This window comes from Zootoca vivipara, chromosome 1 (assembly GCF_965207765.1).
Source record: "Zootoca vivipara chromosome 1, rZooViv2.hap1.1, whole genome shotgun sequence".
Classification (NCBI taxonomy): domain Eukaryota; kingdom Metazoa; phylum Chordata; class Lepidosauria; order Squamata; family Lacertidae; genus Zootoca; species Zootoca vivipara.
In genome coordinates, this window is record NC_142582.1 from 59,820,544 (window position 1) to 59,838,228 (window position 17,685).

At 41.5% G+C, this 17,685-nt stretch overlaps 1 protein-coding gene and 1 pseudogene across 4 annotated transcripts in view; both read left to right on the forward strand.

Annotated features, from left to right (window-relative positions):
• The window catches only part of AP2A2 (adaptor related protein complex 2 subunit alpha 2), a 56,599-nt gene that overhangs the window by 7,721 nt on the left and 31,193 nt on the right, over window positions 1–17,685 (forward strand). For all 4 annotated transcript variants that reach the window (XM_035121816.3, XM_035121796.3, XM_088665960.1 and 1 more), the window contains exons 2-3: window positions 9,120–9,188; window positions 16,236–16,378. In XM_035121816.3, the coding sequence (XP_034977707.1) occupies window positions 9,120–9,188; window positions 16,236–16,378 (212 nt within the window). The remainder of the gene's footprint in view (window positions 1–9,119; window positions 9,189–16,235; window positions 16,379–17,685) is intronic.
• On the forward strand, window positions 760–1,895 carry LOC148687592 (uncharacterized; annotated as a pseudogene).

Genomic DNA, 17,685 nt, shown 5'->3' on the forward strand with positions numbered 1-17,685 from the left:
TGTTTTCCTCCCTGCCTTGCTCATTAAAAAGCAATTGTAATAAAGTAAGTTTGTGGCTAAAATGGGTAGCTCAGTAAATGAGGCATTTTGGATATACAGTGGTACCTCTACTTACAAATAACTCTACTTACGAATGTTTCTACTTACGAATGGAGCTCCGTCCGCCATCTTGGATGCGGTTTAGATAGGATTTTTTCTACTTACGAATTTTTAGATAGGCTTGCTTTGACTTACAAATTTTTCTCCCAATGCATTCCTATGGGATTCGACTTACAATTTTTTTCGACTTACAAATGTGTGTTCAGAACACATTTAATTCGTAAGTAGAGGTACCACTGTATGGAAAACATAAATTATGCACCAGTTTATCACTATTGAGCAATCGGGACTCATAGACAACTGGTTTTGGGGTACTTCAACATCCATGCCGAAGACGACTGGCTCTGGGGTGGCTCTGGACTTCTTGGCTGTCATGATGACCATGGGGCTGTCCCAACGCATGTGGCAGGCCACATACAGGACTTTGTATCCTTAACTGGGTAGGAAGAGGGTAATATGAAAGTGGGGGATACTGCGGACAGTTATCTAGAATCCCCAGACTTTGAAGCATGGGAAGCCTAAAAATTTTATGATTCGGCATAATATTTGGTTTAATTGATATGTATTTGTATAATTTGAAATAATTGAAATAATTGATGTAATATAATTGTGTTTTAATTGGAAAATCTAATAAAAAGTATTTTAAAATAAGAAAAGAAAGTGGGGGATATTGACACTCATCCCTTGTCATGGTTGGGTCATGTCCTGTTGAGATTTTGGCTTTCAGCACCTTTCCCCCTCCGCAGAGGCAGGAGACCTATTAGGATAGTCCATTCTCAGAGGGTGATAGAGCCAATGGGTTTCCAGACAGCTTTGGGGGATTTTCCAGCTGATCTGACTGGTGTTCCTGTCGAAGGTCTGGCCGACCTCTGGAATGTGGGAATGGCTGTTGACACAATGCTCCTGAGCTCCCTCTTCCATTTTGTGGAGCCTACTTGGCTTCCTGGTACATTCCAGAGCTTAGGGTGAAGAAACAGGCTGGGAGGTGGTTCAAATGTGAGTGGAAGAAAACCCTGTTCAAATGCAATCAAACATTACTGAGGGCTCATCATCGAGCCTTCTAGTGGCCTTGGAGGCAGCAAAGAAGCCATACTTTGCTTCCTTCATTGCATCCTCATTGTGCCATGTGGTGCAGCTTTACTGGGTAGTGTGGGGCCTCTTACAGTCTGGCCTGAAGGAGGTGGCAGAACTGATGGTAGCTGTGACTTGTTTGCAAAGTGTTTTGAGAATAAAATTGCTTGCATCCACCAGGATCTTGATTCCATTATTACAGCAAATGAATCTCAAGGGGTGTTTAGAGCACTGTCTAGTCCTGTTGCGTTGGATGAGTTTTAGTTCGTAAGGCTTGAAGATGTGAACAAGGTGCTTGGATCTGGATGATGACTTGCGTTCTGGACCCTTGCCCCTCTTGGCTCATAAAAACTACCAGAGAGGGTATACCTGGTTGGGTCAGGGAGGTGATTAATGCCTCCCTGCAAGAAAGGGTGGTCCTTGGCTGCTTGATGGAGGCCGTGGTAAAACCACTCATCAAGAAACCATCCCTGGATTCAGAAAATCTAAGGAATTACTGGTCAATGGCCAATTTCCCCTTTTGGAGCAAGGTTCTTGAGTGGGTAGGCCAGATCCAGGCGCTCTTGGAGGAACCTGTTTCAGTTGGGGTTTAGGATCGGGTTTTGGCACAGAAACTGCTTTTGTAGCCCTGTATGATGATGTCTGTTGGGAGAGCACAGGGGAAATGTGCCTCTGCCTTTGACCTCTCAGCAGCCGCCATGGTATCCTTCTGGAGCACCAAATCCTTTATGGTGATTCTGGTCCTGCTTGTATGTTTGTTTCCACAGGCTTAATGCTTGGGGAGTGCTCCTTCTGCCCCCATGGAGCCTTCATTGTGGGCTTCCTCAGGGTTTGATTTTATCCCCAATCTTGTTTAACATGTACATGAAGCTGCTGAGTGGGGTTATCTGTAATTTTGGAGTACATTGTCAGCAATTTACTGATGACACACAGCTCTACTTCTCCTTTATATCTGCTGGTGTGGCAGTGGATGTGCTGGACCGCTGTCTTGCCTCGGTAATGGACTGAATGAGAGCCAACAAACTGAAATTTGATATCGATAAGACTGGTGCTGTTAGTGGGTGATTCCCTGCTTGAGGTTCAGGTGGCCTCTGTGGTGCAGAGTGCCTTCCATCAGCTTTGGCTGGTGGCCCAGCCTTGTCCCTCTCTGGACAGGGACAGCCTAACTTCCATTGCCAAACAGCTCAGGACCACAATACCTCAAGAACTGCCTCACTCCATATGAACCAACCTTCTTCATTTGTCTCTTTGAGAGGTCTGGAGGGTGACAACATAAGAATGGGCCTTTTCTGTGGTGGCTCCCTGTTTGTGGAATACTCTCCCCAGGGAGGCTCACCTTAGGTGCTAGGTGAAAACGTTTCTCTATAACTAGGCCTTTGACTAATTAACATTCTATGCCCTTTTAAATGGGAGGTCGGTTATTTGTTTGTTTTTGTTTTACTGTGTATTTTGTGTTCTCTTTTTGCATTTTTATCTTATGAACCGCCCTGTGGTCTCTGGATGAAGGGTGGTTTACAAATTTAATGAATAATAATATAAATGGAAATAGTGTGTTTTGTAAGAAACCTATGGTGTGTAAGAAAAATAGCTATACAGTAGTGACATGATGGAAGGACAGAACACTTCATACAAGCAAGCAATGCCTTAAAATATGGTAAAAATGATAAATGATACTTTGTAAGAATAGAGAATATACATAATATCATAAACTTGTACAGAACTGGGTTTTCTTTATCCAGTATTTTGGGAGCAGAGCACTTTGTAGGACTGATGCAACCATGCTATTTGGTAGAATTTTGGAACATTTTAACTAAATACCCTCCAATAGTGAGCTAATTCTAGCTCTAAATGCATCATGGTGTTTTTTTTTATCTTGTTTGATCGGATGCCACCCTTGACCTGGTACGAAGGGCAGCAAAACTAAATATTTATACTGGGGAAGCCATTTAGTCAGCACTCTCTTCTTGTTAGGTTGATCTCCTGAAGTGGATTGACTTAGCTTTTTTTAAAGCCTCTTCCTAGACATTTTATTTATATTAAATACTTATAGACCACAGAGTGGCTGGGGAAACACAACCAGATGGCCGGGGAATAATAATAATAATAATAATAATGATGATGATTATGATGATGATGATGGCATTACTAGGTAACTTGGCAATAAAATATTGCAAATAAAAGCGTTTTCCCCCAAAGAGGAATAAGATACTATTAATCCATCTGGGAAACCCCGTTACAGGTAGGAGTTTTCGGCATCCTCTCTTGGGGAACCAAGGCTGATTGAGTCCCAGCTCTAATCTCCTGGATAAACCTCTGAGCATTTAGGAATTTTCTGGATTCCAAGTCTTCAGCAGTAAGCCAACCAAATAGTCCACCCCACACCCTTGCAGAATTTTCTTCCCAAACCTCCCTAGGAAGTGGTCTGATCATAACAATTGGTTTACACAACCCCAATGTATTCAGACCACACCCTTCATCATCTGAGGCAAAGACCAAATCCATGTTATGCCCTGTTCTGTGTGTTGGGCCAGTGACCAGCTGAGACAGGCCCGTGGCGTGGAGGCCAGGTGGGCAAAGTTAAGTCAGATCAACTCTGCCCAGTTTATCCACTCTGATCTCTGTAATGCACACCAGGCCAGTTCCCTCATCCCCAAGTCGTGGATGAGTGAGATCTTAATATGGACCAACCTGGAATTCAGTAACAGAACCACCAGTGTAGGGGAGCACAGTAGAAGAGCACAGTGGAATCTGCTCTTGGGAAAGGGTCTGGAGAAGGGAACAAGGCACAAACCACTGAAATTCCACCTTCCATAATGACGCACCCCTACACCGTTGCCATATTTCCCTCTGCTTGATTCACTGAAATAGGGAACCCCCCCCCCGTTGCCCATATGTAGCCTCCCTATCATGCATTCTGTCAGATACACCACTAGAATGATAAATAAACAGCATTGGGCATTGGTACTGTCAGGAAACACTGGAGTTTTCCTATGCCAACAGACACACTTCACTCTAAGCAAGTGACATTGATGGGAACTGTGTGTGTATGTTGTTTTGTTTGTGGACAATCTGGAAAGGTGAACTTGTATATCACACTGATTTTTCAGTTGTGTTCTGGGCCACTAAGTGACCCAGAACAGTACCAGCGGCCAGCTCTGTGAACAGCTTTTGCCTTCCCAGGGGCCTGTGGTCTTAAAAATAGCTTTCCCTCTCCAAGGCTTGGTTGACCATATCGTTTGAAGTTAATTGTGCAAAAAAGAGAACCCTCCAAGCGCAAGTGCATTTTTATAAAAGGAGAGAGGGAAGCATTTTTTTTTTGTCCCACAGCCTGGCTGATTTAGGCTTGAACACTGAATTTTGCCTGAACTGAGCTGTCATGAATTTCTCCACACTTATTAGCTTGTTGTTAAAAAGGGATTGGCCATCTGTAGCAAAAACAAGAGGAAGCTCTGTGGTGCAGTAATCTGCAGGGAGCACATCACAAAGATAATCCTCTGCTGCTGAGAACAAATAAGGCAAAATAAACCACAGAGGCGTGAGGGAATGACTTGTCGATCAGACTTCAGAGAATGTTATTTCTAAAATTACAAAGTAGGCTTGAATAAATAAGAAAGTTGGGGTTATCACTTGTGTACTACGTGAACTGGAATTGGAGGAAGTGCTGTGTTTAATAGCTGCATGAGCCAGACTTGGTTGGAAGGACCTGTTTTTTTTTACTGTTTTGTGTTTCTTTGTGTGTGCATGCAGTGACTGGTTTGTGCTATGAAGTATTGCCAAAAGGACTTTAAAGTGGGTGGGAAGAAACCTTCTTGCAAAACCTTTTCCATGAAGGTGATTCTCAGGGGCAGGATGCAACTGTTTGGCCCCTCATCCCTGCTTCACCATTCCCTCTTCTGCCAATATTCAGACTTGTGAGTTATATTTCTTAGGTAGCCATAAGAGAGGACCCCAAGGTTTGTGGATGTACCAAATATATTTCCCATATTTTTCCAAATATATCCCCACCCCACATATATTATGGAAAACCCTAAGGTGGGCAGGCTCTATGCTTCATGATCCACTTATTTTACATTTACATTTATTTTGTATTTTTATTTTACTTAAGATCCTCTAATTTGAGCCCCTACAAAATACATACCTGTAGAGCTAAAGATTTGGGGCCTTAGAATTTGTTTTCAATACCAGAACTGAAAGGAGCTCACAGTCTTTCCAAACAAAAATATTCTCTCTCTGCTTTCTCCTTCTACCTCCCAATTGTTTACCAACATTCCTCAGATCACCTAGAGATCTACCTCTGCCCATTCCTGATCGATTCTTGCTGATTTGGATGACTTAGAAATTAATAGTGAACACGATGCCTTCATGTGATGAATCTCACTATGAACACACAAAGCCAGAGGCCCTGGCTTTATTTGCAGCTTCAGATACTTTAAAAGTTGGAACTGCATTTTGAGGAATTTGCTGTGGCTTACAAGGACTTGAGTGTTTTGGTTTCCCGCCCTGCCCCAATTTTGTGAAAGTGAATACAATGATGCCTTTTAATTGTATATCTAACTTGGCTGATTCTGGCAACATTGTAGAAAGAGGGTTGCTGGATGTTCCTGTCTATCTAAATGACTTTTCAAAGGAAGCCTTCTGTTAATCAGGGCTAACCCTGTTTTCAGGGTTTCAAGGACGGTAGGGAAGGGGGAGGAAATTTAGTGGCATAGCATTTTTGTTTCCCTTTCATGGTAATGTGGGGAAATAGGGGGCAGAACGACTAAATATACTGAGGGCAAATGGCACAAATACCTGATTTAATGTTTCCCATCTGGTTCTTATGCAAATTCTAAGAATTATGTATTTATTGCATCTGTCAACCAATTAAAGAAAGCTTAGCTGATTATCTGATTAAATTGCATAGGAGAGAACTGACAATAGTTTATAGAGAGGCTGACGTTGAGATGAATTGAGTGATGGCTTTGTGCTGGCAGGAAAATCCTTCCATTTGCACAAGGAGGAACACCCAGTTCCCGTCACCTCCTGCTACCCTCGGTGCCCTACCACGTACTGATCCTGAGAGTCCAGGATCAACCTTTGTGGGGGGGGGGCATGCAGTGGGTAGGATGTAATGTCCAAAATTGTGTGCCACACCTTGAGCAAGGAGTGGCACAACTCTGTTCCTTAGATCAGTGGTTCCCAATTACTGCAAACCCCCTGTTTTTCAAAAGCCAAGCCATAGGCCCCCTAGTTTTGATAATGTTGATGTATCTATGGTAGCTCCCTAATTGGGAACCATTGCTATAGCAGTCCTAGTTTTGCAAGAGGTGTCCTCCACCCTCTTGCGCACAAGGAAGGTACGCATCTCTTTAGAAGATGCTTGTCACACCTGTAGCTTTTATAAGTGCAGTGGTACCTTAGTTCTTAAACTTAATCCATTCTGGAAATCTGTTCCATGCTTTCCCATAGAAAGTAATGCAAAACGGATTAATCTGTGCCAGACTTTTAAAAACAACCCCTAAAACAGCAATTTAACATGAATTTTACTATCTGACGAGACCATTGATCCATAAAATGAAAGCAATAATCAATGTATGGTACTATAAAATAAATAAGACAGTATTGTACATGATAAAAATTAAAATTATTTTTTTTTCTTACCTGCACTGATGATAGTCATTGTTTGGATGGGGGGCTTTTATCCATTTCCGCAGTCATGCAGTCAATCAATCAGTAGCTGAACTGGGTTCCACACAGTCACAAAAACAAATTAACCAAAAAAGCCTCAAAAAAAAAACAACGCAAAATAAATAGCAAAAACAAAAGCCAAATTTAATCCGTTCCGGAAGTTTATTTGACTTCCAAAATGTTCAAAAACCAAGGCACAGCTTGTGATTGGTGCAGGCGCCCTGGAAACAATAGCCGACAACTGCATCAGACCTTCGGCTTCCGAAAAACATTCAAAAACCAGAACACTTCTGGGTTTTCGGCATTTGGGAACCAAAGTGTTTGAGTACCAAGGCGTTTGAGAACCAAGGTACCACTGTACTCTTAATTTTAAAATCTGCTGCCTCATTAGTTGGAGATACCCACTGACAAACACATTTTTAATTCTTTAATTAAGTAGGTCTGCACTGCTAGGATTTATGAAAATATTTTTACTGCTTTTTCCCCCCCAAACAATTTTATTGCATTTTCAAATAAACACATTCAATAACAACAAAACAATAAACAACAAACACATCAACAAACAACAAAAACAAAATTTTCTCATTTTATCCTCTATTCAGCTATGTTACTTCTATTTGCTCTGTCGAGCTTTGACTTCCCTCCCTCCCCTCACTCGGTTTTCTTATCCACTCTTTTCTCGCAGTTCCTTTTGATCCACCTACTTAAAGTCAGTTCGTAGGATTTATTTCAGTCCTGCAAGTGTCTTTAAACTTCTACGGTCTTTCCCCATATAGTCCACAAATTTACTCCATTCCTTTTGGAACCTTAACTCTCCCTGGTTTCGGATCCTGCAGGTCAACTTCGCTAATTCCGCATAGTCAATCATTTTCACCTGCCACTCCTCGATCGTCGGTATCTCCTGTGTTTTCCATTTTGGGGCTAATAAAGTCCTAGCCGCAGTTGTAGCATACATAAATAATTTTTGATCTCCTTTTACAATCTCATCTCCTATAAGTCCTAATAGAAAGGCCTCCGGTTTTTTTGGGGAAAGTATATTTAAAAATCTTTTTCAGTTCATTATATATCATTTCCCAGAATCTTTTTAATTTTTCGCATGTCCACTGCATATGATAAAATTCGCCCTCTTTATCTTTACATTTCCAGCATAATTTATTACTCATTCTAAACATCTTCGCTAATTTTACTGGTGTTACCATCTATACATCTATACATCCTTTCATTACATCATCTTCATTACATTTTCTTTCAAGGCAGTACATGCAGTAAACTTCAATGTTTGATTCCACAATTTCAACCACGCATCATATTCAATATTATGCCCAAAATCTTTTGCCCATTTTATCATCACATCTTTTGTCAATTCATCTTTCGTATACCATTCTAACAACAAATCATACATTTTTGACAACAATTTCACTCTGCCTTCCAACAGTTCTATTTGAAATTTGGACCTTTTATCTTCAAAACAATATTTTTACTGCTTTTAATGGAATTATTCCATTAAAATAGTGCAATAGTGGCTGCCCAGCTGATTATGTTGGGGCAGTGACTTGATTCTCTTCCCTTTTTATCAGTTCTCCGTGAGTACACACAATTCCTTTCTGTCACGGGTATTTTATTGACTTTGTGTGCACACCTCATTGGTCACCCAGTGCATTTTAGGCATGCCAAGGTGACACTCTTGGTCCTTGGGGATCCAGTCTGTATGGTGGGAAGTCCACCTTCCACATCTGCATACTTGTCATCCTACATGGCATGGTGCTCCTCTGTTACACCTGCATGCTATCACTTCTTTGCTTTGTGCATGAACATGAAGAGGGATGGTGTGCATCATTCCATGGCTCTTCACATAACAGCTAATTCTTCTGGATTGGCTCATGTTGTTGGCTGACATTCCGCCCCCTAGATCTTAGCTGGAATGGGTGTTTAGATGTAAAAATACTTTAAGTCATCTTTGGCAATTCTGTCATCAAGTGAAAATGATGTTACTCTTTCAAAGGTGGCCCATGCTACTGCCTTGCCTTTGCTGCACCTGCCTCTTCAGAAATATTGTGTTTAGTCACTTTGGTCAAGAACTAACATATTTGTGTGCATAAAAAAGGATTCCCTTACTTATATCCCCCAAAAAGGGCTTTCCATGCTTGTTGCTCAGCAGAATATCTTTGGGGTTTTAATTTATGAGTCTTTCAATGAGTCGTGTATGTAGTATTGTAGGCACGAAAGGAAGCTGCTTTTTAAAATACTACACTCTGAACTGGGTTCTTTCTATGTATTTTCAGGTAAAAGCAAAGAAGCTGAGATAAAAAGAATAAACAAAGAATTGGCAAACATTCGGTCAAAGTTTAAAGGTAAGTTAACTGGTACATTGTTGCAATGCTATCTGTTCAAAACAAGAATTTATTTTCATGAATAAAGTGATACAAGAGCACAAACAAATGAAAAACAAGAGTCCAGACTCACAGCCTCATAGGCATATAGAATTATCAAGTTGGAAGGGACCACCAAGGTAATCTAATCTTCTGTCCTGCTACCACCTCTGATCAAACAGATTTTTGACCAGGAAACGTGGTTCAGATAGTTTCTGGTGGTTGCCGAACTATGAATATTGTTCAAGATGAAGGCACGAAATTGTCTTACTGGATTCAAAACAGAACTGTGGCTTTAATACTGAAGAACATGCTGTTATCCATGTACTGAGCAGTTGACTAAACAACCAACTTTCGGGTAAAAAAAATATACAGGACTTCTTCTTGGTACCTCTAGCCTGAAAGCGTAATAAGCTTTCCTAACAGTTTACACGGAGATGTGCAGATGAATGCTCCATAGGCTTGTGTTACTGGAGGTCTGTGCAGGCCCTGCAGATATCTCTTACCTCAGTTACTATGGGGCTTGACTAGAAAAGTTCAGAGTAATGATTCTCAATTGTCAGAAGCTCTCTGGCAGGTGAATTAAATATGGTAAAATGTTTTGTAATCCCAAAGTAGTTGATTATTACTTACTTCCTGCTGATAGCTCAACTTGCCTCCAGTTTAAGCACTCCTGTGTTACTTTTCTACCCAATAAGCAAAACATTCAGATCTCATCATAAAGCCAAAAATAAAGAGTTAAATATGTACTTCTTTCCATTTAACTGCTGGTTGTTGCAGCATATTCTGTGTTCTATGGTCCATTGAATGCAAGGGAATTTCCTATCCATTGTGATTTCTAGAAATGTGTTCTGGCTTTTTGAACACTGTCCAACGCAACCCACCATTTTCTTTCAGTAAGTTTGGAGGTGTATTTTGCATTAAAAAAAATTAAATTACATCCTTTTACCAGCTTCTGCAGCTAAACGCTGTCCAAAGTGGCTCACAATGGAGCATTAAAAAAACAGCAATGCCAATTATTAAAAACAAACTCCAGTGTAATAAATGACACAGCAGTAATAACCCAGTCTTGCTGTGTGTTTTTTGCATAAGATTGGCCATGTGGTGCAGTGTCTTCACTGTCCTGTGATAAGAAAACATTTCCTAAAAACACTGCTTGGAAAAGACGATAATGGTTTGTCTCCTGGTGCAGATGCCACTATCTGCTGGATTAGGGGTTGCCCTTCTTAGAAAAGAATGCTGATCTCTGATGTCTGCCAGTATTTGAAATCTTGGGTGTCTGTCTGCATTGGTAGATTGTATTGGTGGAACAGCGGCGTTACAAAATTTGTGCCACTGTGCTCCAATATAGAAATTAACAAGGGTCTGATCTGAACATGCAGTTTTGGCCACGACCTTTTGAGCTGTCTTTTATGGACAGAAAGACGTGCCTGCTGAGTACAAAAACCCTCATACACTCTAGTGCACTCGGGGATAATTATGGACAGCTGTACTGATCAGTACTACAGGAAACCTGTGTCCTTTGGGATTCATACGCAGCATACAAATTAAATGTATACTGTATTGGAAATCTGCCGCTGCTTCTAGTGGCTAATTGGCCTTCTTCCATCATGTCATTTACATTGTTTACGTAGACATAGCTTGTTAGAATATGTCACCCTAACTCCCTGTACACTAAAGCAGATGAAGTCCTGCATGTCGAGAGACGAGTCCTGGGTAAGTAAACATTCTAAGGGAGTCAGCACTGCTCAACAGTGCTGCTTCATAAAATATTTCAAGAATGATGACCTCGATCAAGTGCAGCTAATGTGGTTCCCTCTTTATGTTGTGGGCTTAAGCTCCTGTCCTCTCTGACATCTGATCATGCCAGCTCTGGCTGATGGGAGTTGGAATCCAACAACATCTGGAGGGCATTGCATTGGATGTCTCTGGACTAGATTCTTGCCTTATGAGGTCAGCTGAGAGCAGAGACCTTTTTGATAACGTGTCAAATTGGTTAGGACACCAAACTTCAAGGAGTAGAGATCAGAAGCAAAGTTTACTTCTTAACCACAGCAAGTTAGGTCATCTGAGCAGACTCGCTTTGGCTTGTTTAAAACAAAATGGCTTCAAACCATGAGTTACAATGCTGGCATGTTTTTAAACAAGCCATGGTTTAGGTTCGGATGACATGATAAACAGTGGTTAATGGAAATCAGAAGTGAAAACTTCCAAAATCCTCTGGGCGGCCATACTGCAGGGGGATTCTGTGAGCCCCAGGCTCACTCATCACACTAAACCATTATTTGTAAAAGCATTATTAAAAGCCTCAGTTACCGGTAAGTACCATGTTCAGATGTCATGCTCAACCATTATATAGTGTGATGTCTAATTCAGACATTTTAGAATGCTTTCAAAACTCGTATAAATTCATTATTTCATTTCCCAGTTTCTGCTAAGACGGTTAAACCTAAGTGCTGATGTAATACTTGACATAATACTCTAAAACAGAGAGTGGTGTTCATTTAATACAGGATATAGCAAATAGCATGAATGAACATTTTAATCATTTCAGTACTTGTTTATGAGGCACTTTGGTTCCAGAGTGTGTGTGTAATCATCTGGAGGTTGGGTATATTTGTATCAGTGATTTGCCTTGGGTTGATGCAGATCACTCAAGACAATACAAGGTTTTTGAAAACTATGGCCTGTACTGCTGCAAATAGCTTTATTAAACAGTTCCATAAGACTGGGCTCGAGTTGCCTAAAGTGAAGGATTAGATATAGCAACTTCAGCCATGCAAACACAGATGTTGCCTTTATGATTTGGTTTTAAAATGTTAATTATGCCCTTAAAGCAATAGTGAGTAAACAACAAACAAATCTAAGACTTGGAAAATACAACAGCCACTTCCCTAACTTCATCATCTGACTAAGGGGCTGTTTCACAGGACTTTATCGCAGCCACACCCAGTTTTCTCACTGGTGCTTCATTGTGATACAGGTGCGCGCAAACCCTTGCTTGTCACATCAACACTGTTTACAGTTTTTTTAAAAAAGGTATATGCCTAATATCTGAAGTGGTCTCGATAGCTGACCATGGCAGTGCATATCCCCTTCCTTGCTTACAACACCATTACTGCGTCCATTCAGGAAAAAGCTAGGCTGCAATGCATACCATACACCTGAAGCACATTTTCCATTTGAAGAATCCTGGGAACTGTAGTTTATCCATCAAAGAGCTATGATTTCCAGCACCCTTAAATCACAGTTTTCAGGATCCTTTGAGGAGTGGGGGAGAAACTATGATGTGTATGCAGCCTTAGAGTGTCACATATGTGTATAAAATCAGGAGCAGAAGGCAAACAGAGCTGAGGCTTCTTAACCATTTCCTCTCAGGCTATTTCTCCACCCACTCAGTCAGTCACAAGTGTCCTTTTCCTGCTAGGGCCAGGAGCAAATACCTGGCTAACCACCTGCTTTCTGTAGCAGCATCCTACAGTAGCTCTTCATGTTAAAATACACACAGTGGAGGGAGATTACATGCTGCTCATATAGCCCGTAGTTTGCTGCTCTAGAAGCCGTCTCACACACATTAACATGCATGAATGATGCTGGTTTGAAATGAATTCATGTGCAACTTTCAACATCCTATTCTTATAGGATAATGGTATTACTGAGCACCAGACAGTTATTTATAACTTAAGAGCAGAAGCGTTTTGTGGTGGTCAGGTAATTCAGTATTTTGATTCTCAAATGTTTGTTTGGGTTTTAAAAAAAACATATTTGCATAGGCTAAACATTGCATCTCCATCTGTAGTAGTTTCTCAACAGCTGAAGATGCGTCTCTCCCCTTGAATCTCCTTTGCCTTAAATACAAATTTATGTTGGTCTGCCCTGAATTCTGAGAGCCTGAGAAAGTTACTGTAGTTATCAAATTCATCATGGGGGAGGGATATTGGGGGGGTCAGTGAAAAAGCCTTTCTGTGATCCCTAAAAGCAAACTCATTAATTGGATGAGAAATTCTAGTTTATACATCCTGCTTGGGAACAAAGACGCGGGTGGTGCTGTGGTCTAAACCACTGAGCCCCTTGGGGTTGCTGATCAGAATCCCCACAATGGGGTGAGCTCCTGTTGCTCAGTCCCAGCAGCTCCTGCCAACCTAGCAGTTCGAAAGCACGTCAAAGTGTAAGTAGATAAATAGGTACCGCTCCAGCGGGAAGGTAAATGGCGTTTCCGGACGCTGCTCTGGTTTCAGTGTTCTGTTGTGCCAGAAGCGGCTTAGTCATGCTCGCCACATGACCCGGAAAAACTGTCTGCGGATAAACGCCGGCTCCCTCGGCCTGTAAAGTGAGATGAGCACCGCAACCCCAGAGTCATCTGCGACTGGACTTAACTGTCAGGGGTCCTTTACCTTTTGGGAACAGGACTTGGAAATCTGAAAACAATTTTTGTGACATTGGTATATAACTCTCATGTGCTTGCCTAGTCTAGTTCAAGGCACAATGCTAAACAGAAGACTTGGATACAGAACTTGTCTTTGGAGATAATTTCCAAAATGCATGTTCTATATAATAGAAACAAATGTAGAAACAAAACTGGTAAGTAAATATTTGAGCATCAGAACAGAGGACAGAAGGTCAACAACTTCCAAAGGCACAGAAAAAAGAGTGAGGTCTTAACTTGCCACTGCTGCCCTGGAGGAGGGGCAGGAAATACATTTAATAAATAAACATATAAAATACTAGGAGGGTGACAGAGCCACGCAGGTCTCCGGCTAGAAGGCATTTCAAAACTGCATCAGAAAAGTCCTTTTACTTCATAGTGGCCAGCCTGGGCAATGTGTAAGGTGGTGTTTTCAGTGGAGTCTTAACTGGTAGTTTCAAACTGGGAGTTATCGTTTCACAGCGGAGGAGATATTCCTGGAGATAATTGAACCCCTGACTGTCTAAGTCTCTCGCTCAACATGAGTATGCTTGTTTATGCCCAGCAACAATCCAGCAGAAGCTCTCCATGTGATGGAGGCAAGTAGGCTAAGCATCATCACGCACTGAAAAACATCCTCTTTATATATTGTATCTTAAAGTAAACTATGTGTCAACCTGATATGGTCTTATACTGAACTGTATCCAAATACAAGAGAACTTTAATTTTCTTTATAGGTTTGGTTAAGTTTCATCATGTTTACTATTTATAATATGCATGCCTTCACTGACAGCTTTCTTGTCAGTTCTAAGTGCTCATAAAAGGCCAATCAAGGTGCTTTGAAATGTCAACTAAGACCCCCAGTTACATATATATATATAGAGAGAGAGAGAGAGAGATGACATATTCCCCTGTTGAACACACACAACACTACTTGTTACGCGTATGCTTCTGCAAGTGGCTATGCTTCAGAATACATCAGATTTGGAGAAATTGGATCTGTAAACTTCTGTCATGCTTTGGTTGAGTAAAAAGCGTTGCTAGTTCAACAAAAGCCTTTCCAAGAAAAGGAAGTCTCCTTTGACCCAGTCATTGTGTCTGACAAATGCTGACTTGCATTCTCTTTCTTCCTGTTTCTCTTGTACTGATTTTAAAGCCACCGGAAACATTGCCTCTATCTAGCCACTTTATCTTTCTCTCACGTCCAGTTCTGAAACTCACTGTGTTGTGTCACAAAACTCATAATTCTGGAGGTTCTGGCGGAAAATGAGCTTTAATCCAAAGCATGGATATGTGTAGTGAGATTTTCTTTGTATGTGGATTGCCTTTTTACCGTACAAGCAAGATGCCAAAACAAGGACCCCTAATGCCTATCTTTTTAAAAATGTGTTATTTTTCATTAGTAGAGGCAATTCCACCCTGTCTAATTTATTGACTTGAAAGTAGTAGCTGTGCTGTAGTCTAGAGACTGAAGCAGTTGAACTTGCCTATGTGTCAGGTGGGGGAATATATATATATATATATAGAGAGAGAGAGAGAGAGAGAGAGACAGACAGACAGACAGACAGACAGACAGACAGACAGACAGACAGACAGAGAGACTAAGCAAAGATATCCTGGTCATAAGGCATCCCCCAACATGTCTGTACTATTTCACCAGTTATATTAGCTATGTAACCAGAAGGATGCTCTGTACATGCAGCCAACAATCTCTTGTATGTCTCTTCATGAAGAAGAAAAATTGCTGAGAGGCAAACGTGTCCCCATTTCTCCACAGCTGAATTTCTGACCCTGTTCTTGCGTAACTGTTTTGCTTGTTAAAAATTTGCACTGTATCTGAAGCTGTATTCCCAAGGTAAGGAGAGCTACATGGCTGATGTCTGACATTGTTGCTGCCCGTATCCTTAGCTCTTGTGTTACACAGGTTGCCTAATGGGACAAGCTGCTCCTCCCACCCCCCCCGGTTTTGGAGGTGGATTCACACATGCATTTTCCGGTCTGGCTTATTCTAGTCTGCTGGGTGCTTCCTATTAAGCAGACAACCACCACCACCACCCAGTCTGTTAAACATAGCCAGTTTGAGTACAAGACTCCAGCAGCTGTTGTTGCCTCTGATTTAGGTGTTGGTTCAGCTTGCGTACTCCTTTTCCACAGTGCTGCAATACCTAGCTTAAAAGTGTGGTGATGACATCTCCATGGGGCTCAGGGTGACGTGCAGAAATAGTTGCCCCAAAGACTCCTGATTTCTACTTCTGGCTGATCCAGCACCATGTATGATACTTGTACTGTTACATTTGAAGAGATGCGTTGGTGCATGGCATGAGGAAAGGTGGCACGGTAATAGATTGTCCGGGTGCACTTTTCTGAGGATGGGAAACCTTGAATGGATAACCACTTTCGAAAAGTGGGAGAAGGACTGTCCCTCAGTGGTAGAGCACCTGTTTGGTATGTTAGAAGGCCACAGGTTCAGCTCTACCTGGAGAAGCCAGAGACTGAGATAGACTCATATCTGAGATTCTGGGGCACCTCTGCCAGTTTGGCATGGAAAATGCAGTAAGCTTGAGGCATTGGCATACAGCATTTTTTGCTTACGGCTTTTTATTTTGTCTTTAATTGCTCACTAGGTGATAAAGCCCTTGATGGCTACAGTAAGAAAAAGTACGTCTGCAAGCTGCTTTTCATCTTCCTCCTGGGGCATGATATTGATTTTGGCCACATGGAGGCTGTGAATCTCCTGAGTTCGAACAAATACACTGAGAAGCAAATAGTAAGTCATGTCTCATCCCTGCATTGCGTTGATATATATTTTTAAAAATCCACTTCCCGTATAATATTGGGGGGGTCAAGGGTGGGCAACCTTCTGAAGGCCACATGCTGGTGTTGAGCAGGGCCAGAGGCAACAGTGGGTAGACCTACTAATGTGAATTACACCTTTGTGCAGGGGGCTAGTCTCTGTGTGCGTATACTCTCCTCTCTGTCCTCCATCTAGGCAAGTAAGAGGCATTGTCAGAATTCAAGGATGCATTGCAGTTAGCAAACGCACAAGGGACACAAATGGCAGCTGTCAGTGCTTGAAATGTATTTCACATTTGGCATCTAGGCATGTGGGGTGCATCAGCAAAATATCTGTAACAGTTAGGTGTAGCACAACAGAACTTTCAAGCAGACATTGATGCAGAATGTTTAAAACCAGAGGTGGGGTATAAATATGTTGTTGTTGTTGTTGATCGGGATAACTGACAACAATAATAATTTTATTAAATTAGAAAATAGGAATCTCTTGGTATTCAGACATAAGAGAAAATATTTCTAATACAGCACAGTACATGGTTTAAAAAATATATGGCTGTTTCAGAGTTGCAGCCAGATTGTCCTATAAGCATCTGGCTTGAAAGAGAGATGCATGCTAGGGGCCCGTCTCCCTTTCCCCTCTTAAAAAATATATTTAAAAAATCAAGCAGAGGCTGATTAAGGTGAACTATAAGCGTTGAATAAACCAGCTAGACCCTTATTTTTCTAGTTATGCATTAGAGATGTACACTACAGAGAAATCCCCCTGCACACATAAATTTTCCTCTTTCCAGATCTGTCTGGATCTCATCCAGTATGACTTTTAAATGCTGTGTTTTGATATGCATACATCTAAGCAGGATCCCCACCTGTCAAATTAATTTACATTTGGCTTTTATTTGTGCTTGGAGTGAAAACTGGCCACATTGTGACATGTCTGGCTTTTAGGTGAGGTCCTTAAACCATTATTCTCGAGAAGCCTGAATAATTCACAATCCCAAAGCAAATTCATCTGCCCCTGCACCCCAAATACCAAATGTTTTTGGTGGTAGCATCAAAAACAGGAGTGGGGAAGCATATCTAGTGCTGGGGTGGGTGGAGTGGTTTAAGCATCTCTCTCCATCCTAGAGCCCTGTTGGGGATGCAGATTCTCCTATCCCAGGTTTCCATGGCCAGCCAATCATTTGACTGGGAGGGAGAGTGAGCATTCCCTCCTCATTCAGTACCAGGGGCTGTGACCCTGTTCATGTGCATGCCCTGTAGGTGTATATGCAAGAGCATGGA